Source organism: Arachis hypogaea, chromosome 18, assembly GCF_003086295.3.
Source record: "Arachis hypogaea cultivar Tifrunner chromosome 18, arahy.Tifrunner.gnm2.J5K5, whole genome shotgun sequence".
NCBI classification, from domain to species: Eukaryota; Viridiplantae; Streptophyta; class Magnoliopsida; order Fabales; family Fabaceae; genus Arachis; species Arachis hypogaea.
The window spans coordinates 21,775,465-21,802,151 of record NC_092053.1 but is presented as its reverse complement, the minus strand read 5'-3'; the positions used below and the strand labels follow the sequence as shown (position 1 = coordinate 21,802,151).

General features: G+C 34.8%; 1 protein-coding gene and 1 long non-coding RNA gene across 23 annotated transcripts; one reads left to right on the top strand and one right to left on the bottom strand.

Annotated features, from left to right (window-relative positions):
• Window positions 1-263: 263 nt before the first annotated feature.
• On the bottom strand, window positions 264-2,541 carry LOC112771830 (uncharacterized). Its single transcript, XR_003187237.2, has 4 exons — window positions 2,368-2,541; window positions 2,222-2,276; window positions 2,005-2,133; window positions 264-506 (listed from the first exon to the last, which is right to left on the bottom strand). It is a non-coding gene; the product is annotated as an uncharacterized lncRNA (long non-coding RNA).
• Window positions 2,542-3,302: 761 nt separating this feature from the next.
• On the top strand, window positions 3,303-16,375 carry LOC112773123 (uncharacterized). 22 transcript variants are annotated; one of them, XM_072224145.1, is made up of 10 exons: window positions 3,305-3,783; window positions 5,437-5,568; window positions 7,492-7,623; window positions 8,505-8,726; window positions 9,269-12,723; window positions 13,337-13,433; window positions 14,914-15,146; window positions 15,246-15,516; window positions 15,716-15,768; window positions 16,081-16,375. In XM_072224145.1, the coding sequence occupies exon 5, from the start codon at window positions 9,311-9,313 to the stop codon at window positions 11,204-11,206; it is 1,896 nt and encodes a 631-aa protein (XP_072080246.1). In that variant the 5' UTR covers window positions 3,305-3,783; window positions 5,437-5,568; window positions 7,492-7,623; window positions 8,505-8,726; window positions 9,269-9,310; the 3' UTR covers window positions 11,207-12,723; window positions 13,337-13,433; window positions 14,914-15,146; window positions 15,246-15,516; window positions 15,716-15,768; window positions 16,081-16,375. The 22 variants fall into 22 exon arrangements, with proteins under 22 accessions (XP_072080239.1, XP_072080241.1, XP_072080246.1 ...); XM_072224146.1 differs by lacking the exons at window positions 15,246-15,516; window positions 15,716-15,768 and having other exon boundaries at window positions 9,269-11,828; window positions 12,500-12,723; window positions 14,914-15,204; XM_072224148.1 differs by lacking the exon at window positions 15,246-15,516 and having other exon boundaries at window positions 14,918-15,204.
• Window positions 16,376-26,687: the final 10,312 nt, after the last annotated feature.

Sequence of the window (26,687 nt, the reverse complement as noted above, 5' to 3'; positions counted from 1 at the left end):
CCATAATGTAACACCCTACCACACAGAGTTTTACGCTTAAGTCGTAAAACAGAGGTGGTGTGGTATTACGACCTCTAAAATAAAATGTATATATATAATAGCAGAAGAATTATAATATGCTAGGAGCCTTGAAGAATAGAGGAAATAAAAATCGCGAAATAAAAGCGCAACGCTCAAAGAACGAGTTAACTTGCGTGCTAAGGAAAACATAACTATTAAACATATGATAACAGAAGTAGGAATAGAGTGCCAAAGATACAAAATAACAAGCTCCTAACTCAGCCCGCGAAGTTAAGACTAGCCGGAGAATATATATATATATCCAAAACCCAAAGTACATATACATAATCCTGTCTCTCCATAAACCTCTAAGAGGATAAAAAAGAACAAGTTAAGCGGAGAGAAAGCTAAGTACATATTTATATATATCTGTACAACAAAACTACCCAGTAACCACCTCCGCTTTAAGAGTCCAGACGCCTAACAAGATGCCTCTCGACCTGCATCTGAAAAACAACAACATAGTATGGAATGAGAATCGGAGGTTCTCAGTATGGTAAAGGTGCCACACACATAATATATAAGGTCCTGAGAATGCCAGAGGCAATCCTAGAACGCCGACATTCAGATTATAAAGCTTAAAGTATTAAACTGAAGCAATAAAAGGTGGTTTTCTAAAAATATTTAATCCTAACTTAACTTAAGCTTAAATCTAAGTCCCATACTGCCATTCCTCTATACCTCCATCTCTGTCAGCATTCCATAGACAAATAAACAGATAAAAGCAAACACAAGAAGGTTACAAATACTGTAAGTAACAAATACACATTTAGCATGGCAAGTACAATTAGGCACACCCAGTTAATGCACAACAAGTATTCAAATAGAATGCATATGATGCATGCCTGTCCTATGGCTGATGAGGCTCATCTGTCAGTTATCCAGCCAACCCGACAAGTCTGAATTGTCCTTAGACTGTCCCCCGACGTGCATCCCCAAGAGTCTATGCATAGCTTTTTCTCAAATAATCAATATTGCTCAATGGGGGTAACATTCCCGGAAATTTATATAGTGTCCGGTCACACTTACGTCGTAGGGTCAACATAGTATCGAGTTCTCAACCTGGTACACGTGGTGGCAAGCCACGGCACTTAATCCAGGAACCTCGTATCTCAGATCATTCAAATTCATAAGCCATATAAATAATTCAATTATAATTCATCAACATCCACATCATTATCAATCACATCTCATTCATCATCATACATCAATCATATTCAATCCTTATCCTTCATTATCACACCTCCCATTCCGTCCATCAATAGTTCCAATTCAAAACATAATTCATTCTTTTCTAAATGAATCAAACTTAAAACATGCTCATTTTCTTAATAACTCAAAATCAAACTATATAACCTTTGAATCTAAATCTTTTTAAATAATCATATAAACAAAATCTCTAATTTTCATAAAATTTCGGCAGCATCTCCTCTAAAACTCGGACTTTGCCACCCTTTTCGGGTCCAAACCTGCTTTCTTTTCAATTCAACATACCCTTCTTTATCATCATAACAGTCACCACAATAAATCTACCTTAAATCAACAATTATACTCATACAATATTCAAATCCAACAACCAAAATTCAACTAAGGATCATAGTTCACTAATCCTAGGCTTCTAACACAAAATACCTCATTATCACAACAACCTCCATAATAGTTATACCTCAAATCAATAATTCATCAAATCATTAGTTAATCAACAAACACCAAACCAACCATGTTCATCAATAATAACATTCAACCATAATTTTCTCCAAATTAACATAACAACATTCACCATCCAAAATTAATAACTAATTATCCAATAAACTTCAACCAAATATATTCATCGACAAATTACTAAACATTAAACATACACCTGCATTCCAACTTATCCTATGGTCATCTAGCCTAAGTTTTCACAAAACATTATATATTAAATGCAAGAAACCTAAACCATACCTTAGCCGATTCCCAAGTATTATTCCAAGATAATTTTTTCTAAAGAACACAGTCCTCAAAACCTCAACTAATCCGCTTCCTCCAAGTTCCAGTATTCACAATTTCGAGCTCCAATTATTTATTCACAACCTAATACACATTTATAACACATATATACCCAATTTAATACTCAAAGCTCAAATTCAGTAAAATTAAAATAGAACTATGGTATCCTCACCTTACCCAAGCTTCACATAAGTAAGAGTAAATGTTTTTCTCAAGTTAATTGGATCCTAAAACATCAGAAATCAAAGGAATTCAACATCTCTTCCAATTATTTGAAAATTGGGGGAAAAGAATGGCTGGAAGTGATTAGTGGCTTACCAAAGAAATTGTTCCGGTAGAAATGTAGAGCTCGACACGGTGGACGCGTGACCGCAAACGGTGCGGCGATCGGAGCTCGGACGGAGAAGTTACGGCGTTTGGGAGTTGACGCAGGGGGTTTCGGTACGTTTCTCTTCTCCCTCCCCCTGTTACGTTGTTCTTATGCTGCGTTGGAAGAAAGAAATGAGCTTTTAAGCTCATGTAATGGGTTGGTCCGGTTGGGCCCACGGGCTCGGTTCAACCGATTCGGCCCGTTCGTCCAATCTTGGGCCGTTTTCTTAGAAATTAGTGTCAAAATTCTCGTTTCGATGGGCTCTATCCTAATTTAATTTAATATTCACATTTCTAATCTTCCTTATTAAAAACTAATTTATTGATTAATTATCTACTAATTTATCGGGGTTTACAGTCTCTGCTCAAATTTACCTCTCAGTCTCATTTGAGTCTCGTCTCAGTCATACTGTTGGCATCTCGTAGTTTGTCTGTCTCGTCGCCGGCAGCAGAAACAACTCATGAGGTTGACTCTTGCTTCGTTCGCCTTCCATGGGGTAGTCGTCGACTCGCCATCGACCGTTGGTGAGTCCCTGCACCATCTTCTCCTGTTTTCTCTTTTCCAAATTTCCCTTCATATTTTTGCATGTTGTTGAAATGCTAATCAATAAATTTGCCTTGTTGTTGTAAATCGTGATTGAACTAGGATTTGTTAAATTTGTTGTTGGAACTTGAATTTGTTGCTTTCAATGTTCTGAAAATCGAACTGGACTGATCGGTCGGACCGATTCAACCGCAAACCGACAATATTAACAATTCGGTCAGACATGTAAAACCGTTGTTTAAAAAACCGATAAAAAACTATTGAATCAGCCAAAAACCGTCCGGTCGGACCGAACCGAAACCCGCCCGGCTTACACAAAAACGGAAGCTCTTTCGTTTCTTTCTCCCTTTGTTTTTCATTCAGAAAGAAATCACACAACCCCAGCCAAAAAACCTGCACTGTAAGCCACTAAGCCTATACACCACCGCCGCAAGGAGTGGCATACTGCCGCCGTCCGTCGCACTCAAATTCGCCATCCGTCCGTCTATCTAGCTTCCCTCGTGCTCCAAGTCTTCAACCCCTGTTCGCTGTCACCGATCGCGGCTGCTTCCTCGAGCTCGGCGTTCGTCGTATTTGTCTGCTCAGCCGCGCTTCCGTCGCTGTTTGTTTGCCGTTCACGTTCGCGTCTTCGTTCAGCCGTCGTCTTCGTTCGCGTTATTCGCCGTTCACGTTCTCTCGGCGTTCACTGTTCGCGTTCACTCGCCGTTCACCATTCGAGTTCGCATTCGCGTTCGTCTGGAAGCCACGTTGCTCTGCTTCAAACTCTGCGACCAACCCGCGCGCTCCACCTAGCCGTCGAACTGCTCTCTTTTGTCGCCGCCGTGAGTTCCCTAAACCCGCCACAGACAATACACTCACACAACACCAATACTCTGCTTCAAACTGTGCAACTTCTGATTTCTATTACAATAAGTAACTATTTGATTTGGTAGTGGTTTGGATTTTTTCATAGACTGAATTAAAGTTACAATAGTTATGTTCTCTTCTATATCACATTGATATGAAGCTTTGAATTCTCTTATTTCGTTTTAATTTTACCGCACTCAACATGTTTGATGAAATGCTTTAACCATATTTCTGGTTGGTTCTATAATTTCTAGCTTTTAGAAACTTATAAGTTGATTGCATGTGAAATTAGAATAATTGGATCTTAGTAATTAGGGAATTTTAGCTGCACAAATAGCATCTTTGCAGAAAACATATTAGCATGATGATTCCACTTGCATTAGTGTTCTTCTGGTAAATTTTAACTGTTATTGTGAATTTGCTAATTGTTCTTGTGTTGTTTTTCTATTGTTCTTCTGATACTTTTAATTTTTTTTGTTTTTGTTGTGGTTTTCTGTTCTTGATTTAAGCTGTAATTGAAGGTTCTTTGGTTTGGGTATTCTTCACTTTCGTGTAAGCTTAGCTTTTAATTCTTTGAGCATACACGTATCAAATCATTGTTTAGAGCCATGGTGATTTTTAGAATTTTTTTTTTTTTGGGTTGCTTTGTTTTAAATGTTCCTATTGTTGTTGTGTTTTTGCTGTGATTTAAATGTTCTTTTGATTTTATTTTTCCGAATGCCCAGTCAGTACTTGGTTGATTGGTATTGCTCACTAATTGTATTTGATGATAATTTTTAAATTGATAACTCTATTTCTGTTTTACTGTCTATTTCTGTAGTTAAATTTTATTAAAGTTTCTTGAATTTGCACTGCCTATGTTATTGATTCACTGTTCCTTCATTGCTTTTTTTTGTTGTTAATCATTGTGATGATCTTTGTTAAAATTGGGTTGAAAACTGTTAATCTTTCTTCAATTTTCACTGTTCTAACTTCTGTTCTTATTAAAAAATTTTCAATTGGTGATCTTTTGATTTATTATATGCTTCATGTTTTCATTGTTCTGTTCTTATGAAGAAAAAATTTGCAATTAGTGATTGTATGGTTCATGTTTTGATTGTTCTGTTATATAAAAAAATTCTGTTTTCATTGTTTGGTTTCACTGTCCCTGTTCTTGATCTCTGCCGACTTGCTACCCCTCCTCCGTGTTGGATTCTTTTTGTTTCAGGCTTTGTTGTGTTTTTGTTTCAGCCTCTGTTGTGTGTTTGTTTCAGGCTCTATTGTGTGTTTATTGTGCAACACTATCATTTTATGTTTTACTTTTTGACTTAGCTATATTAAGACAATATTCTCTATCTTTAACTTGTGCATTGTAATTCGATCAAGCTATTTTTAATGGAAGTATAATTATGTTAATTGTCAACAAATTTGCAGCAAGTTATTGCATATTTTGATGATTAATTACATTTAGTTGGTGATATTTTATGTAGGGTTTTAAATTTGAAAGATATTTAGGATGTTTATTTATAATTTATTTATTATTTTATTATGAAATGGTTTTTCCGATTGAATCACTGTTAGACCGGCTGGACCAGTAAACCAGTGTGAACTAGTGACTAAAACAGTTTGATGACTGGTCCGGTTTTCAGAACCTTGGTTGCTTCCCAGTCGCAGAATCAGAACAGGAGCCACTCTAGTTGCAGGGAGTTCAGACGCAGCAGCGGCTGGTCACTGCCACTGCATCCCTCTCTCCTGAATTCTTGCTCTGTTCTTTGACTCAGGTTCTCAGATCACCTTTTCTTCTCTATTTTAGTTAATTTAGGATTAGTTATATGTTGATTCTAGTGTTAATTTGATTTGGTTAGGATTATTTGCTGCTGTCAGTTCAGTTTAGGTTTTAGAATTAGTGTTAGTTTATACATAGTTAAATTTGCTGTTAGGAGCTTCTTGTGTTTGAATTTCAATTTGTTTGGATTGATTGACTGATACTTTGCTGAGTTACTGCGAAATGCTGCTGATTTTTCATGTCATTGGTGCTGAATTTTGAATTGGTGTTGCAAAGAATGTTTGTTAGTGCTATTTTGTGTTATTTATGCTTTTGCACGCCAAGTGTTCGACAATATGCCTCAAAGAGCTTTTAATGAAATTTTTGGCTCAATCTTTGAAAATCAATGCTTGTTTGTACATGATTCTTGTTATTATGCATTGATGATTGAATATGATATGTTTCTTATTGACCAATTTTTTTTTTTTTTAAAGTTGTGAATGATTGAGGTTCCTTTGCCTAATAGTACAAGATTAATGAAATTAGTCGTATGTAACCCAATTATGTCAACTTTGTATGCTTATTTAGTTTTGGGTAATATTGGGAATGAATTTCAAATATTGAAATTAACCTTGTGGTATTGTTTAAAGGAAATACATAGTTCATCTCGCTTATCCCTCTATATATGTTAATTGGTAGAGTAAATGTTCAAATTGGTTTAAGACATGTAGGATATCAAATCAGTTACTTCCAAGATTTTTAACATTGAGTTGGTTTTTTGTAGAACAAAATAATCATCAATTTAAGGACCAACTGGTATTTAAATAGATTAGACTGAAGGACTGAATTGATGCCATTTTAAATAGAGAGACCAAATTGTTGTACAAAATGTTGAGAGTGTAAAGGACCAACTTGATGGTGCTAAAATCTTTGGAGAACTAAATTGAGCTTTTACTTTCATTTCATATGCAAATCTGCAGCAAATTTTTACATATTTTGATGATTGATGACATTTTTATGTTGGCATTTCATATTTGGATTTAAATTTGTACTTTTTTCTAAAGATCTTAAGACTTTGGTTGATGACATTTCATGTATTGCTTTAAATTTAGAAGATATTTTAACATTTATATTAGACTATAATTATGTTTTAGAGTGTTTATTTATAATTTATTTATTATTTTATTATAAAACGGTTTTTCTGGTTGGATCACGGTTGGACCAGTAAACCAGTGAACCAATGACTAGAGTGGTTCGATGACTGGTCCGGTTTTCAGAACCTTGGAGTTTTCGCAAAGAAACCTGTACTGTATTGTATTAAATGGAAATTTATTTGGATTCTTCATCTAAATGGTATTTCGTAACAAACCAAACTTCAACTATCACAGTAAGATTAAATCCAATAATCGGCAAAAGGTGCTATACTTTAAATACTTTGCTACCTACTCCTTTTATATATATATATTTTTTTAATTAAAAAAATCACCGTCTCTTGCCTTTAATAATTATATTTTTTCCTTCAAGATAAATCTGAATTTAGGTACAGTTAGCATACTAATGATTTAGTAATCGTACCGAAGCAATCACCAAAAAAATATTATGAATAAATAACTGAAACAGAAGGGCTTAAGGCATTATGCCTTTTTATCTTGAACTTAAAAGTATCTATGCATAACTGTTAGTGTTGGTTGTGCGTTGGGGAACGATTGGAAGAAAGTAGGCTACTATTTTGTAATGCCATCCACTTTGTCTCCAATTATAAAACATTGAGACATTCTTCTTCCTGCAGCACAGGTAAAACATTATGTTTGATAGATAAATCAATAGAAAGAAGATAAATAGATATGAGATATCTTTATGTAGATAGGATAGATAGATAGAAGATAGATATAAGATAATTATGTGACTAACATTCAGTTGGATTTGCTTTGAAACACAGGTAAACACGTTGCACCTTCCTTGTTTCCAGATCCTCCTCAATGTCTTCTCCTTCCTCTCCTGAAAGCTAGTGATGATGCTGAGCCATATGAGCCTTTGGGTGGCAACATGCTACCTTAAAGCAAATCATCAGGTTTGGTTTTGTTTTTAAAGTTAAAACTTGTTGATTAATTAGGGTGACAGTAAAAGGTAAGTCATGTGAGTGTAAAGATTATGCATATGTAAATTGTTAGTTAAAATTTAAAATAATTTAGAATTGGTTTGTTCATTGGTGAGATATGTTGGCAGTGGCAGGTAATATAATTAATTTTCAAAGACAGTGATTATATGCTTTCATCTCATAAATAGATAACCACCAGGAACCTCTAATTGCTTCCTAATAGCCGTCAACCTAGCAGATAGTAGGACTTGTAGAAGCATTAAAAAAATGCATGCTTTAAGCAAAAGGTGAACTGGATTAATTTTTCAATAAACAGTTTAACATCACCCTTTCATGAATATGCTTAACACAAACTCTTAATGTGCATAGAAGCCCATAACCCATGCACCTTTTTCCTGTGCCACTTTGAACAGCAGGAGGTTACCTTTTGTCCTTTTCTGAACTTCTGCAACTTCATTTGCCAATTTGCATTAGTGCAACAGTGAATCTATTGTTTGATTAGGCCACGGAGGTGTTTGAAGCTGAGATCTTGTGCGTGGGACTGGGACTAACTGTGGATATATTAGATATTTGATAGATAGCTGCCTATAAATACTAGTGGTTAGTTAGTTTTCAATTCAGTTAGAAAATTCTGTTAAAGTGTGTTAATTCAGGAGAGGAAAATTCTCTCCAGAGTTGGTTAGACCCAACAGTGTACTCCAATAAAGGATTGTGATTTACAAACAAATTTTGAAACAGTTAAAATGTCTTTGAATTTGGAACTGGATCCCTTTCTCATTTTGAAACTGAATCCATTTTACATAATCAATATCAAATCCTCACACCTCACCTCTCCTTTCTTAAATCTGGCCCAGACCTAGAAACCCAGATCATGTTTCCTGCTGCGAAACATCATCCCCGTTCACTGCCTTGCATGGTGGTCCAGCAAGCCCAGGTACGGCTGGGTTGATTAACTTCGCTGCCCCATTGCCGCTCTTCCACGCCGTACTGCCGTTCTTCCTCGGATGCACCTCCATCGACACCCGTCCCCTTCAACCATCCAAAAAGGCAACTGATTTCCTTGCATTGCAAAAAAGGTTTGAATTTCAGAAAGGTATTATAGATTGAATAGATTTATTTTTAGAGACATATTTATCTACAATCGCAAAGTAGGCACATACTTCTTTGTCTGTCTTCGCATATAATCCCTTTCTCCAATTAATAATAGTAAGGTGGTGTCGTGGTGATTCCAAAGATGGTGTGGTGGCCACACTATGACAGGCATCTATATTTATGTTTCTTTGTATATGAGATTCTGGGTTCTAATATTATGTTTTGCATTCCATCTATATTATTGCATATACAATAGCTGAGCTTATCTTGTCTCATGTTCTATTTCACTTTTTCTGTCCCGTAATGACCACCACGAGTTTAGGATCTAGATATCTATCTTTGTTTTTTGCGAAGTTCCCTCATTGGGTGAACTCAACATGTTTCCCAATGGGTCATGTGTAATTAGCTTTTGGAATTCAATTATCATGCGTAATTGCTAGTAACCACAACCCTAAGTCAATTTCAGAATGAAATTCTTTTATCAAAAAAAAAAAAAAAAAAGATAAACATTTGTTTTATTGAACAGGTACTTGAGACTGCCAGAACACCTACTGATTATCATTGAAACATGAAGAAGCTACACTATTTGTCGTCATTGACTTTGATGCAAATTCGTTATCACAATACACACATTTACCAATGCTTCATAAGTGGCTTTCCAATGCTGAGAAACCTTGCAATTAGGCTGAAATCCACGGTTGATCTTCAGTTGGAAATGAAACAATGCAATTCTTTCATTTCATGCCTTTGCAAGGAAGGGAAAATCGACAATGCACGCAAGGTATTCGATAAAATTTCTGAAAGGGACATTGGTTTGTGGACCACAATGATAAGTGGGTACATCAAGTGTGGCATGATCAAGGAGGCTAGGAAGTTGTTTGACAGAGTGGATGCAAAGAAGAATGTTGTCATTTGGACTGCTATGGTTAGCGGTTACATAAAGTCCAATATGATCAAGGAAGCTGAGAGGCTGTTTCATGAGATGCCTGTGAGGAATGTTGTCTCTTGGAATACTATGATGGATGGGTATGCACATAATGGGCAGACACAAATGGCTTTGGACTTGTTTAGGAGGATGCCAGAGAGGAATGTGGTTTCTTGGAATACAATCGTAACAGCTTTGGCTCGATGTGGGAGGATTGAGGAAGCACAGATGCTTTTTGATCAGATGGTGGAAAGAGATGTTGTTTCATGGACTACCATGGTTGCAGGATTGGCTAAGAATGGGAGAATTGATGATGCTCGGACACTCTTTGATGTGATGCCTGTTCGAAATGTGGTTTCATGGAATGCAATGGTCACAGGTTATGCACAAAATGGAAGATTGAATGAGGCTTTAGAGTTGTTCGAAAGGATGCCTGAGAGAGACATGCCTTCATGGAATACAGTGATCACTGGTTTAATTCAGAATGGGGAGTTGAATAGGGCAGAAAAGTTGTTCCATGAGATGCCACAAAAGAATGTGATTACCTGGACTGCAATGATGACGGGCTATGTGCAGAATGGCCTAAGTGAAGAAGCACTGAAAATGTTTAACAAAATGCAATCTCATGATTGGTTAAAACCCAACACTGGAACCTTTGTGACAGTGTTAGGTGCTTGCATTGACTTAGCTGGTCTTGCTGAGGGGCAACAAATTCATCAATTGATAAGTAAAACTATTTTTCAGGAAAACACATATGTGGTATCAGCACTGATAAATATGTACTCAAAATGTGGAGAGCTGCGTACTGCTAGGAAGATGTTTGATGATGGGTTATTAAGCCAAAGGGATTTGATATCATGGAATGGTATGATTGCTGCTTATGCACACCATGGATGTGGCAAGGAAGCAATTAGCCTATTTAATGAAATGAAAGATCAAGGTTTCCAAGCTAATGATGTCACCTTTGTTGGACTTCTCACTGCTTGCAGTCATGCTGGTTTAGTTGAGGAGGGGCTTAAATACTTTGACGAGCTTTTGAAAAACAGGTCTATTGAAGTCAGGGAAGAACACTACGCATGTTTAGTTGATCTTTGTGGACGAGCAGGAAGGCTGAAAGAAGCTTTCGATATCATTGAGAGACTTGGGGAAGATTCATCAATATCTGTTTGGGGAGCGCTCCTTGCTGGATGCAATGTACATGGGAATGAAATTATTGGGAATCTTGTAGCTAAGAAAATTTTGAAAATTGAACCAGAGAACGCAGGCACATATTTATCACTTTCCAATATGTATGCTTCCGTAGGGAAATGGAAAGAAGCTGCCAATGTTAGGATGAAAATGAAGGACAAGGGGCTAAAGAAGCAGCCGGGTTGTAGTTGGATTGGAGTTGGCAATACAGTGCAAATATTTGTAGTTGGTGATAAGTCCCATTCTCAATTTGAGCTACTTGGGGGTTTACTTCTTGATCTACATAACAAAATGAGAAGGGCTGGAGATATGCCAGATGATGATGTATTAGTTGGTGTCGAGTTCTTATAGCATGAATCTCTATTACTTGAAGCTTTCTATTACTTGAAGCTTTCTATTGTGCAGTGAAGTGGAAATATGAGAAATTTTACCTGGTCGTACACTTAGGTTGCGTTTGTTTTCGAGAACAGGACAGGACAAGACACTGAGAACAGGACAGGACAAGACATTGATGGACAGAGACACAAAATTGTGTTCTTGTATTCTGTTTGGTGATAAACTAGAACAAATTATGAAAATCCAATTTATTTTCATTTTTTTTCATTCAAAAAATGAGATGAAAAATATAATAATAAAAAATACAATTATGAAAAATTAACAAAAATAATGAAAGAAAAAATAAAAAATAAGTTGTGTCCCTTGTTAGTGTCTCCGTGTCCTTCCTGTCAGGATGGACACAAAATACACTAATTCAGTGTCTCTGAACACATTGTCTCTGTCCATGTCTCCTCTGCCAAACGCAATTTTGTGTCTCTGTGTCCCTGTCTCAGTGTCCTGTCTCTGTAAACAAATACAGCCTATATCTGGAATTAGCTTCCTCCTTGAACAGGGACATGTCATGTATACTGTTGCTTTGATTACTTTCGTGGGATTTGTCATCTCATGACCACCGTGGTTTTCTTCCTATCATCAGGTGCTATTAGAAAACTGAAAATGCTGCTGACTTCTTGAATTCCCTTGATTGATGAAATAAATGTGCTTGTGGTGGTGTGTATTTGAATTTGGAGATTTTTTGTTATCAAAGTCAAATCGATTTCTGACTCTGCCTATAAAGAAGTGAGACCCATGGTTATGCAAAAATATCAACTTAGGTTGTTAAGCGAGACCCATAGGGGCACCTTTGTATTAATTTATGTGGGAACACATGAGAAAAGGGGTGTGTTTCTATGAAGTGTGATGTTTCTTTTATTCTCCTTTGAGTCTTCCTTCCTCTTGGCATCTTTCTCTACTTTTTTTCTCGTTTCTTTTCATCCTGGGTAACTCAGATACTAAACTGTACCTATGTCATTCTAAATTCCGATAAGGTGATGATAAATTATATGCACTGAATATCTCCATTCTGCTATGTGCTTTCTTCATATTGTTAAGCCGACAACTTCAGTTTTCTGCTCTAGTGGTGGCAAGATTAATGCTTATATTGCCATGTAATTTAACTCACCATTCTAGAAATCACTGAATATGCTGAACTTGTTAGTGATAAGGAGAACTACATTTCTCCTACGAGATTGGAATTGGAACATAGTGATGAGATTTTAGTCTGCTGGATATTTTGAAATGGTTACAAAGTTTGTTCACTTGTCTCAGGAAATGCATGTTGGCTTGATACATCTACGGGGAGGGCAATCAGTTCTAAAATTAAATTGTTCTGGAGAACTTGCGATGAGATTTTCGTTGCAGTTTGGTTCATCCAACAAATATGGTATTACGTGGGAAATTTATTGCCAGAAGTCCAAAGAAATCTCAGTTTTGTTAGCTTGGAGCTGAAATGGGTGACTCCAGAGCAAAATTTAGTATCTCAATACCTTGAGGTAACTTGTTTGTATAATGTAAATGTTTTCTTTGTTTTTGTTGGTTACCCTTTCTCTCTCATTTATGCTAATGGTATTCTTTCAATTGAAGTTAACGGTGGCTGATTTTATGAATTTACGGTATGAACCTGTCACCTTGAAATTACATGGAAGACAATTCAACCATTACTCCAAGATTCACCTATAATATTTTATAGTTCCTTTAAATTAATTCAAAATTCTTTTTCTCTTAACTACCCTTCTTCCTTCCTTTCATTATTTGTGCCAATTATTTTATTCCACTAACTTTTTAGTTGTTTTTGTTTCTAAGTGTTTTGTCTTAAGAAATAGTGTGCTGAAATGGGCATTTTGCAAACCTCAATGGTAGCGCTGCTCTTAGATTTAATATATGTTTTGTGTAAATATTGTATCAGTTTGACATTATTATTACTTCAACTTACATGTCAAGTTTGATGTCTATATAACTATATATAAATAGATGAGTACAAATAGCAGTGTTGTTAAGTGATATCTTAAAGTGTTTATATTTTGAAGGTTTGTTCTTTACTTTTTTTATGCCCTTGGTTATTCTCTAAGGCTGGAAATGTCTTTGTATCCATGGCTTTTTCTGCAGGACCAGTGAGGGAAAAAGGATTTTACCATATGTTCCATCAATAAGTTTTTGAATACTGTTATGAAAGTCCCTCCCAAGCGTCATAACAGTATAACAGGTAAGATAATAATTTTGTTACAGACTTACAGTTTAACTCGGTTCTTTTTTATATTTCCAAACATAAAGAAAGTGTTATTGGACCCCTTACTTTGCCTTGAAATTGTTTTATCATATGGCATTTGTCTTTTGTCATTCTGGTCGAGTTTCTGTTCTCTAATCTTAAAAGCAATAATTGTGTTAAAATTTTTTGCTTCAGTAGGCCATGTAAAAAAGGAAATATATAGAAGTGCCACATGGTGCATCTTTTATAGATTTTCACTTTCAAGCTTTGTCGTTGCCATTTCAGATAATTAATTTGTCACGTATTTTGGCCATTTCAAATAATTAATTTGTTCACTTACCCTTGAATCATCTCATTGTCCATAGTCTTAGCTTTTTATATCTCCATATTAATTATGGAATATAATTCTAGCATCTTGCATGATGCTACCTATGAAGTATTAAAGAATTACTCAGTAAAATGAAACTGATGTTAATATTGGGTTTTTTGTTGCTAATTTGGACTTGGCCTGTGATTTTAGGTGACAATTTGAATTTGTTAAAATCAACTTATTGCTTAATTGTGTGCCAATTTTTCCCCTTTTAATGTTCATCTCAGGTGCAAGATTCATGCTATTATTTCTGATTATTTTGTTCCTGATTATTCCTGATTATTGCTAAAACTAGCTTACTCATTCCATTTGGAGCATTATAGTGCTCTTTTAGCACACTTTTGATTCTAATTGAGCTTACATTATACTATATCATCAGTATCAGAAGATAGAAAACAAGAAAATATATTAGTGAACTTGTTATTATTTTGATGTATGCATTATCTTTATTAATGTCGGTAACTACTTCAGGATATGGTGGTGATATTGAAATATCCCAAAATGTACATTATGAGTCGGAGTAAACTTGTGAGTGCTCCAACAGTGGTAGATAAATGTCATTTTTTTGTGTGTCAATATATCTATGTATAGTAGATATGTAAGATCCAGCCGATATGTTAAATTCTCCTAAGAATAATATTTTTTAGATACTTCCTTTAATACAAAATGCACCACAACTTTTTCCATGGGTCAATTACACTTATCTCTTCTACTCTTAGGTAAGATTATACATGATCTTTTTTACTTGTAAAAATATGCATTGATTGCTTATGAAATTTAGGTTGTCAATTATTGGTATCCTTATAATTTCCACAATGTGATACTCATAGTTATAACAACTCAAAAAGAGTCATATTAATACTGTCTGAAATCAATCGCAAGCCTTGGATATGGAGAACTAACATGGTCGTAATAAATTCATAGCATTGTTGAAACTATAAATTGTAAAAGAATTAGAATTTGGAAAGCCATTGTCTTGGTGGTTGATGCACTTAGTTTGGTTGCACTCTCTTTTGACTCTGGTTTATCTTACTTTTATTTTTTTAAAAGTATTACTTGACTGTAGCTTGTCTTACTAGTTTCTTTTTTTAAATTTTGTAATATGAGTGAGACCAAGATGGCTGACTGGAGTGCCACAATCTCGCTTCCTCGGGGCCGGATGGCGGAATCGGCATTCTGGTCGGAAACAACATCTTCCCCTTCTGCGGCAGAGCTGCGGTCCACACTGTCCTTCGGCAATATCGGACTCCGAAGGCGCCACCCAGAGACGACGCCACAAGAACAACCAAAAGAAAAATCGCTGCCCTCACTCGAAAACAAATTGAGCTGTAGGCATCAAGGTAAGGTACCGAGAAACTATACTGCTGCAGAAGCGGAATCGAAGGAATTGGTTTCAAGGTAAGGATTGTAACTGTTTGAAAATTCTGATTTATTTTCAGACTAAAGAGATTATTCTAACTCAAGGAACATTAAAAAAAAAGACCAAACACAAGAAACTAGGATTGCCACAATATCCTATACATCATTATCCAATGGTCCATTCTTATCAACTTTATAGTGGAGCTCTCTCCATTCCCTTTCATCCTGTTCAAAGTAGCATGCCGTACTTTTAATCATTATCCTTCTACTATCGGAATTACATTATATCCTCAATTCTCCCATGTCTTGCCGTATCCTGGTGGACCCAGCGGATGTCATCAAGAACAAAAAGTGAGAGTTATAAACTATATTATATTTTAAATTTTCTACAGTTTTTTATAGCCTAGGATCTTGAATCATAGACTTTTTTGTTTTAACTATGATTATTTATCCTATCAAATACTTTATTTTTCTTTAGAAAATTTTAGTCCTTTTAATTTCCAAAATATACGTGCAAGTAAGATGAATATGCATTCATATGCTTCTGTAGCTATATGGAAATGCATGTCTGAATTGAGAATTTAGAAGATCCAATTAGCCCAGGTATGTAAACAGTTTTTTCCTTTTTTTCAAGTTTGTCCCAAGTTGTTCAATTGAATCATAGAACATAGAGTTAGAAACATCTGCTACCGAAACTATTAGTTAGATAACATTATCCTATTTTTAATCCTACCTTAAAATAATAAATGTTTTTAATCCAACCTAACTCCGATGCGACGTGTTTGATGATCTATCAATGCTTGTTTCTGACCAAAGATGTACCAGCTGATAATAAAATTGGGCCTATTCCATTTACACTTGTAACAATAAGTAAAACATATATGATAAACTGAATGGAACTTGTCTTTTATGTAGGTTATTATACTAAAGGCTAGCGGAATAAATTTTACCCATGTACATAATTATTAGGACGATCGGAGCCATTCACAACCGTGTTCAGCGACACTACGGGGATTATGAATGCGCAATATCATTGTCTGATACAAGTGACGAAAGCAAGTCAAGACGGCTTGATGCTTATGCAACAAGTATATAAACATTATTCATGTATATTAACCAGGAGCATTATGAAGATGCTTCCCGTCATTTTTTTTTTAAATTTTTTGAGGGATGCTCCTCGTCAAATTGAAATGAATTTCCCATTTACGCATGCAGCATTCATACCTTCTAGTTTCTATCACCCACCAACCTAACAATACCAAATACAAATAGGAGGAAGAAAAACGTTGTTTTTCAAAAAAATGAATCATGAGTATTACAAGTGGCTGAAGACTGTATTCATCATCAAACACATTTAGAGTATGAATACCTTAATCAGATCAAATTCATGTACATAATAGATCTAAAATATGTAACAAGCCAAATAAAAGGGTTCATAAAGCTTGTCCCAAGTCTTTCTTATTTTCGTGCCTACTTAACCCTTATTTCATGTTATTAAAGTTGATGCCAGCGGGGTCTCACCAGCATTGTTGCAGTTTCTGAAAGCTCAATTAAAAATGTACTCTAGCCAGCCATGATATTATCTTTGGCACCCATGCGAACAAAGATACGGTCCACAGGCGACAAATCAAAACTCTCTGTTGGGACATCAGCCCCTACCTGCAGAAGAAAACATGTTCTTAAATTATCAAATGCCATGCTGAAGAAAACATGTTCTTAAAGGATTATAAAATTATTTGTTCTAACAAATGGTATCGGAGTCATCCATTATAGAAAATGTTTAGTTTTATTTTTTTTATTACTGGATGAACATATATATGCGTTGTTTACATTATGAAATTGTAGAACAACAAAATTATATATTATAGAAAGATTTTTAAATGTATTCTAAATATTGATGTTTCATTAATCTTAACCATTAATTTTAATTAATATATATTATAGAAAAACTTTTATGTATATCGATACACTTGTGTTTCAGTAAATTTTAATCGTTGATCTTAATTATATATATTATATATTTTTTTATAATAAAGATTAACAATTAAAAATTACTGAAATACCAACGTAATGGTACATTTAAAATTTTTTTATATTATATAGTTTTTTAAATAATTAAAATCAATTGTTAAAATTATTATAATACCAATATACTTAGTACATTTAAATTTTTTTCTATATTATATTCTTCAGTAGTTTATTGATGTTGCACGCACACAATCAGAAAATTGCTTATTATAGATGGATTTATAGACAAATTTGGTCTCTTTTATCGATGAATTTTTGGTTAACGACAGATTTTATTTCCCTGTAAAAACTTTGTCAAAAATTACTTACAGATTTTTTCCGTCGGTAATTTACCGAGAGATTTTTTCCCATTACCACTAGAGTTTCCCTCGATAATGGTCCCCTTTCGCTAAAAAAATGTCAAATTTTTCGATAGATTTTCTGTCGGTAATTTAGCGACAGATTTTTTTCGTTACCGACGGATTTTTTCTTGGTAATCGTCACTTCAATTTCGCTTAAACCGTCTAATTTTTCGACAGATTTTTCGTCGATAATTGGAGCCAGGAAAAGCATTTCCAACTATGAATACAGACCGAAAATCCGTTTATAAATCCGTCAGTAAGGTAAAACAGCATTTTTTAGATTTTTTCGTTGTAAAATAAACCTGATTTTATACAAAATAAGTTTGTCGATGACCTCAAGTTCCAAATGAAGTGTTTAATATTCCTCTCAAGTTCCAAATGTCTTCAACCTTTTCAGGTTTGATAGTTGCAGCTGAATCTATCTGCAAAATTAGCTACCAGTATTAGAAATATATATAGAAATTTAAGCCATGTAGCATCAATCTATGAGGCTATTAGAGTATTTTTGTTTTGAGGGGTAAAAATGGGTGCAAAATTTCATTGACGAGCTTGATGTGTAAGATTATATGTGGAACTCATGAAAATTTCGAACCTAATTTTAACCCCCCGAATCAGAGATATTCTAAGAACTATTTAACAGCAACGAAAGATTTAAACTTCCCAGGATAAAATATGCAAAGTCTAATGTATTTATCTTCCAATAGACATTGGCTCATAACCAAATGAATTAGACAAAAGTTATGACGTTGATATCTTCAAAAGAAGTTAAGACATGAATATATTCAGTCCATATCATGAGTGCTGAGGAGAAGACAGCCAAACAACATAAAATTTTCTCAAGTAAAGAGGGAATGAGAGAGCTCACATTTCTTATAAAGACTGAATGAGAATCTATCTCCTCTCTGTTGACCTGACTAGCAGATGCAGTTCCGAGATCTATTGGGAGATTAGAATCAATAACAGAAAATGGAGTCTAACAATATACTAGGATAACATTGTTTACACATTAACATAAATAGGAATGAAAAGGAATGAAAAAGAGATAGAAAAACATAACAAACCACATAAAAAATGGTCTAAAAGTATTATAATGCAATAATATTAAGCATGAAGTCATAAAGCCCTGTGAACTCTAAAACAGAGGTCAACAAAATTCAGTTTGAATTTGTTCATAACATGAATATTCAAATGAGTATACAAGAATATAGCTTCTCTTCACAGCTAAGTGAGAGAGCGCTTCTCATTAGCCAATAACAAACAAGCCAAATCGTAATCATCCAACTAGAAACAAAACATCTTGTAGGGAAAGGAGTTAGGACATGTGTCTATGATCAATGCAGAATGAGAAATCATTTACAAAATAAAAATTAAAATAGCTACCCTGAACAGATCCCATCTCCTTCTCGACCTTGACTTGCATCTCTTTAAGAGCAGCTGTTTCATCTTCTATATCCTTCAAGCACTTATCCATGTCATCAAAATTCTGCACTCACAATAGCAGTGGCGTATCATCAAAATTAGGGTTTCGGATTTGAACATGAGCAGCATGTTGGAATAAATTAATTTCAATAATCCAGATCATCCATATTGAATCATCAAAAAAATATGTCATATCATAATGCGGAAGCGTACCTGAATTCATAAACATGAATCATACGATCGGAAGAGTTTGGATCTTGTGGTTCTTTCGATCTTCCTCAACCAAAGCCTTCTGTATTCCTAGGATGCTGAACTGCAACTCTTTTGATGGGGAAAGAGTAACAAAGGCGGCTTTGGCATTTTGGGGACCGAAACCCTGAAGGTCTATTTATATTTGAGCATGGCACCCATTAAACTCTTAAGCCCAAATAAAATAGTATCTAAAGCCCAAAAGATAATATATCTAAAATCCAAAAAGATAATTATCTAAGGAACAAAAGATAATATCTGGTTTTATTCTCATTTAATTCCAAATCAAAAGTAATAATGACTTATTCAATTTAGCATTTATAACAATAAATGAGATCACCATTATATAAGTCATTTAATTTGAAATAGCATAATTTGTGATTATAATTAATATATGTATTGCCCACAAATAAGTTAGGAAATCAAATAATTTCCTAACAATCTCCCACTTGGGCTATACATATATTATTTCTTGACATAATCACATCTTTATAAACTTTATGCGCGCATCTGAATGCTATTTCTCTCATTACTTTAACAATCTGGTCCGTCTCATACATTAGATATGGAACTACCGCAGCTTTTATCACATTAAATGCCGTGACTAAACCACGCCAATCACCATCCTAATATACTCAACGACATAGATCAAATTTGGATGAGTAATATGGAAATTACATGCCAAGTGATCTCATGCATGTCTATTTCCAGCTGGTCCAACTTTATTGAGATCAAACACAATACAAATATTGCAAAATGAACATTTCACATAACATGAAATAAACCATCAACTTAATTCTGCAGAAAAATAACTCAATATCTGTCATAGGACATATAGCATAAACTCCCACTAAACCAAGGCATCAAAAATATTGACACCCATCCGAGCAGTGTGCTCATGAAAACTTTAGGGGTCAATCCCTTGGTAATGGGTCTGCTAGCATATACTCTGTTCCTATATGTCCTATGAAAATCTGTTTTTGTTAAACTTTCTCCTTGACAACTAAGAACTTGATGTCTGTATGCTTCGATTTTGCCAAGCTCTTATTGTTATTGGAGTATAGTACTGCTGACTTATTGTCACAAAATATCTTTAATGGCCTTTCAATGTCATCTACTATATGAAGCTTAGTGACAAAGTTTCGCAACCATATGCCATGAAATCGAAATCAGAATCAGAGTTCCTAATGATCTCCAAATTTTCTGATCTCCGATAAATAAGCATGTAATCATTTGTTCTCTTTAAACAACGCATTACGTGTTTAACAGCTATCCAATGATCCATATCCGGATTGCTCAAGTATCTACCCAATACTCCCACTATAAATGATATATCGGGATGTATGTAGACTTGAGCATACATTAAATTCCCTAGTGCTGATGCATAAGGCTTATCATGCATTGCTGTCCTCTCAAGATCATTTTTAGGGCATTGCTTGAGACTGAACTTGTCTCCTTTAACTACGGGTGTGTCCATTGGTCTACAACCTTCTATGACATATCTACTTAAAATCTTTTTGATATAGTCCTTTTGTGACAATCCAAGAATACCTTGAGAGTAATCTCTTAGTATCTCGATTCCTAATACAAAAGAGGCATCACCAAGATTTTTCATTTCGAATTTGTTCGATATAAATTTCTTAGTTTCATGCAACAAGCCTATATCGTTGCTGGCAAGTAGAATGTCATCAACATATAAGACTAAAAAGATATATTTACTCCCATTGAACTTGCGGTATACACACTCATCTATGATATTCACCTCAAAGTCGTATGAGGTAATGACTTGATGAAACTTGTGATACCATTGACGGGAAGCTTGTTTGAGACCATAGATGGATTTCTTTAACTTACAAACCATAGATTTTGAATCACCTAATACAAAATTTTCTGGTTGTACCATATACATCGTTTTATCAATGTCACCATTGAGAAACGCTATCTTTACATCCATCTGATGTAGCTCCAAGTCAAAATGAGCTACTAGTGCCATTATGGTTCTAAAAGAGTCTTTTGATGATACTGGAGAGAAAGTCTCTTTATAGTCTATGCCTTCTTTTTGAGTAAAGCCTTTAGCGACTAGACGAGCTTTATATCTCTCGACATTACCCTTAGAATCCCTTTTGGTTTTAAATATCCATTTACAACCAATTGGTTTCACACCCTCAGGTAATTCTACGAGATCCCAAACGTCATTGTCTTTCATAGACTTCATCTCTTCTTTCATGGCATCGATCCACTTTTCAGAGTTAGAACTTTGCATGGCTTGAAGAAAATTGATTGGATCATTTTCTGTCAAACCAATGCCATCCTCATGTTCTTGGAGATAGACAACATATTCATCCGAAATTGCACTTCTCCTTTCTCTTATGGATCTCCTTAATGGCACTTCTTGAGGTTGTTGAGCTTGCTGTATGGGTTGGATTTGAGGAGGATTCTCATTATTTTCCTGTACTGTAGCAGTATCTTGAGCAACAACAATATTCTCATTGTTCTCTTGTACTGTAGCTGGATTTACAACAGGATTCTCATTGTGCTTTTGTACTATAACTGTATCTTGAACAATAATAGGCACAAGGTCCTGATCATTGTCAGTTATAGAATCCTCATCAAAAGCAACATTCCTAATATTTTCTTCCCCCCCAAACTCAACATCCTCAAGAAATCTCGCATTTTCCGTCTCAAAAATAGACCTTGATGTAGGATTGTAAAACTTGTACCCCCGTGAACGCTCAGCGTAACCAACAAAGTAGCAACTAATTGTCCTTGAGTCCAATTTTCTTTCATGTGGCCTATAAGGTCGCGCCTCAGCTGGACATCCCCAAATATGCAAATGCTTTATACTAGGCCTTTTCCCAGTCCAAATTTCATATGGGGTTTTGTTAACTGCTTTGCTTGGCACCCTATTAAGGATGTACACTGCGGTCTTTAAGGCTTCTCTCCAGAGTGATTCAGGCAAGGAAGAATGACTAATCATACTTCTCACCATGTCCTTAAGAGTTCGGTTCCTTCGCTCTGCAACACCATTCATGCTAGGTTTGCCTGGCATAGTGTATTGCGGGACAATACCACACTCCTCTAGGAAAAGAGCAAAAGGCCCAGGACGTTGCTCACCTGAACCGTCATATCTTTCGTAGTATTCACCACCACGATCAGATTTGACAGCTTTAATTTTCTTTCCAAGTTGAAGTTCAACTTCAGCTTTGAAAGACTTGAAAACATCCAAGGCTTGGGACTTTTCATGAATTAAATATAGATACCCGTAACGAGAGTAATCATCTATGAACGTAATAAAGTACCGTTGTCCATTCCAAGAGACAGTAGGGAATGGGCCACATATATCGGTATGTATTAGTTCTAAGACATCTTTAGCTCTCTCGGCACCTAATTTCCTTTCGTTTGTCCTTTTCCCCTTTATGCACTCAATGCAGACTTCAAAGTCCGCCAAATTTAGGGGTCCGAGAATTCCATCCGACACGAGCCTCTGAATTCTCTATTTAGAGATGTGGCCTAGGCGTTTGTGCCATAACGATACCGAATTCTCATTCAGTTTTTGTTTTGTACCCGTTTGCAGTATTTCATTATTATAGGAATTTAAGTTAAGCCTATATAGATTATCCACCAAATGACCAGAGCAAATATTATTCGAATTGTAAAAGAGACTGACTTTATTGTCTCCGAATGAACAAAAATAACCTGATTTGTCCAAACGAGAAACAGAAACCAAATTTCGTCTAAATGACGGTACATAAAATGTCTCTAATAAATCCAAGTAAAATCCACTCGTGGAACATAATCTAAAGGTTCCTATAGCTTCGACTGCAACTATATTGCCGTCTGCCACGTAGATGTATCTTTCAGCATCACTTGGCGGTCGGCTCCACAGGCAACCCTGCATAGTGACACTTACATGAGTAGTAGCAGCAGAATCTACCCACCAAGTATCAACAGGTGCATAACTTAAACTAGCCTCAGAACAAACGAAAGTAAGAATTATACCCTTCTTTACACGCCAAGTGGCATATTTGGTACAATCCTTCTTCATGTGTCCCACCTTCTTACAGAAGAAACAGGTTGAAACTTGATCCTGTTTCTTAGCCTTTTTCTGCTGAGAAGGCGCATCCGCAGTAGTATCACACTTTCTTTTATACTGAGAAGATAAAGCCATGTGAGCACTGAATTTCTTAGTAAAGAATTTCTCAACATCCTTTAGGAATTGTTTGGCATCTTTATCCTCAGTATTTGAGCCCCGAAACGCCTCAGGAATTGAGCGTTTCATGATCATAATGCTCATTCGATTGGATCTCTCCCACTTCTCTATTTTAACCTCATTGAGATTTTCCGGAGTGGAAGTGGGTTTCTCCTCTCGAAGAGCTATATCCAGATCCATACAACCGAGGACAATCTCCACGGTATCCTTCCAAACTTTAAAGTTTGAACCATTCAGCATAGGAATACTGCTAATTTGCACAGAAACATTGGTAGCTAAAGCCATAGTTTCTGGATTAGAACAAAAAGAACATGCAGTAAATATTAGTTAATTAATGGGTAAAAATCCATATTGAGATATCCAGCACAACATTAATTTTCAATCTTTAGATAGAAAAATTAACTGTAAGTGATACTCTCATTGCAGTAATCAAATATTGTCAAAATTCCTGTCACACATTAAGCCTTTCTTTGGACCGACTTAATGCGCACATGGAGACTTAAACTTCGCAACCTATTTATTACCGCATATATTTTCTATTAATTGGCCAAACAATAACCTTCCTTTGGGCCGATTATTGATCGCATAATTAATAGGAAATAAACAAAAGTGTGCAATGCTTATTATTTGGCCAAACAATAAACTTCCTTTGGGCCGATTATTGTTCACATAAATAATAAGTATTACTTTATTCTTAGTTACCCAAATATTTATTTACCATTAATATGTGTATGTAATTCGGCCAAATATAGGCCTTCCTTTGGGCCGACCAATATTCGCATGAATTACATATCACCATATTCCTTATGTTTTGAATAAATCAATCTTCACAAAAGAGGCTACTTTGGCAGCATAATGTTCAATCAATTTATTCTAAAACCAAATCTTTATAAAATAGATAGGTATACTAATCCAAATTGTTACTAGTTTTTTTATGTAACAATTAAATAAAAAAAAACTTCTTAAACCGCACAAGGAATCAAATCTTAATTAAAAAAAAAAAATAAGAACGCCGATTAGTTTCGTATATATTATCGGCAACTTATTATCACTATTTTCTCCAAAAAGAATGAATCCATGAAACAGACAGTGAAGAGGTGCATGATCATTATCCATACTCATAAGAATCAAAGGCGCAGTACATTCACATGTACAAAATACATTAGCAAATAAATTAATACATATAAAGAAGGCACTGCAATTCATAAGGTCAATGTACACACATTAAAACAAATATGAATTCACCGGATCCACAAAATTGAATTCGTTCCAAACAACGCAGACATGTTTTGATCCGGTGAAAAAAAAAATTTAATATTTTCAATGGTTCAATTATGGATGGCTCTGATACCACTTGTTGGAATAAATTAATTTCAATAATCCAGATCATCCATATTGAATCATCAAAAAAATATGTCATATCATAATGCGGAAGCGTACCTGAATTCATAAACATGAATCATACGATCGGAAGAGTTTGGATCTTGTGGTTCTTTCGATCTTCCTCAACCAAAGCCTTCTGTATTCCTAGGATGCTGAACTGCAACTCTTTTGATGGGGAAAGAGTAACAAAGGCGGCTTTGGCATTTTGGGGACCGAAACCCTGAAGGTCTATTTATATTTGAGCATGGCACCCATTAAACTCTTAAGCCCAAATAAAATAGTATCTAAAGCCCAAAAGATAATATATCTAAAATCCAAAAAGATAATTATCTAAGGAACAAAAGATAATATCTGGTTTTATTCTCATTTAATTCCAAATCAAAAGTAATAATGACTTATTCAATTTAGCATTTATAACAATAAATGAGATTACCATTATATAAGTCATTTAATTTGAAATAGTATAATTTGTGATTATAATTAATATATGTATTGCCCACAAATAAGTTAGGAAATCAAATAATTTCCTAACACAGCACAGAAGAGGGAAGCGCGATCCAATGAAATCAGGTGAACTCAAAGAAACAGAAAATAGCAACAAAAGAAGAAAGAGATAATACAGGTTCGTTGTTATCTTCGGCATTCATGTCGACGTTGTCATTTTCCATTTCTCTGTCAAAATTAGTGAAGAAAGTCCTAATTGACATTGGAAGTCAATGAAGAAAGTCCTAGTGCTCATTCGATAAAGTCAGAACTGTAATCTTAGCCATGAAAGTTGTGGTAGAAGAAGAAGAGGTAGAAACGGTGACGAGAAGAAGAGGTAGAAGCGGCGATGACGAGAATCAATGTAATCGGAAGGGACGATAGAGCCTATCTGAACCAACGGCGACGAGAAGAAGAGGTAGAAGCAGTGAGGACGCTAACGAGTTTCAGCGAGCAGTGACAGAAAATGGCGTCGAGAGAGTGGCAAAATTCATCGGCGTCGACTTATATATATACTCTTTAATACTCTTTTTAATGTCGAGAGAGTTGCACAATTATAATACTCTTTTTAATGTCGTCATTTGGGTTGCTGATATATCTATATATATATTGTTCGAACTTCGAAAGCATATATTGTTGTGTGCTTATAATGTAATAAAAGTATGTTTTATTTATTTGTTTTTTTTATATATATAAAATAATACTCATAAAATTAAATTATGATTATTCCGTTTAATTGTATATACTATTAATTTGACATAAAATTAATTAATTATTCTTTTAAAATATAAAAAATATTGTGTATGTTACTTATATAAATATTAATCGATCTAAAAAGGAATTTATATTTGGTCAAGTTATATGTATATATTAATAATATTTTAATAATAAAAAATTAAAAATAAACTGATGTTCGTTATTTATGCGAACAATAATAGGACCAAAGAAAGTTTATTGTTTGGCCAGCAAATAATAAACATTATACACTTTTGTTTATTTTCTATTAATTATGTGGTCAATAATTGACCCAAACGAAGATTATTGATTTGACCAATTAATAGAAAATATATGCGGTAATGAATAGGTTACGAAGTTTAGGTTTCTATATATGTATTCAGTCAGTTCAAAGAAAGGCTTAATCTGTGATAGAAAATTTTTAAAAATATTTTATTACTACAATGAGAGTATCATTTATAATTAATTTTTTCTCCAAAGATTGAAAATTAATTTTGTTCTAAATATCTCAATATGAACTTTTTTTTTCCATTATTTAACTAATATTTACTGCATATTTTTTTGTTCTAATTCAGTTACTATGGCTTCAGCTACCAATATTTTTGCACAAGCTAGCAGTATTCCTATATTAAATGGTACAAATTTTAAAGTTTAGAAGGATACCGTGGAGATTG

What these genes read in the sequence shown, in the direction of transcription:
- LOC112773123 (XM_072224146.1), top strand. Translation starts at nt 9,311, where the DNA reads ATGAAGAAGCTACACTATTTGTCGTCATTGACTTTGATGCAAATTCGT.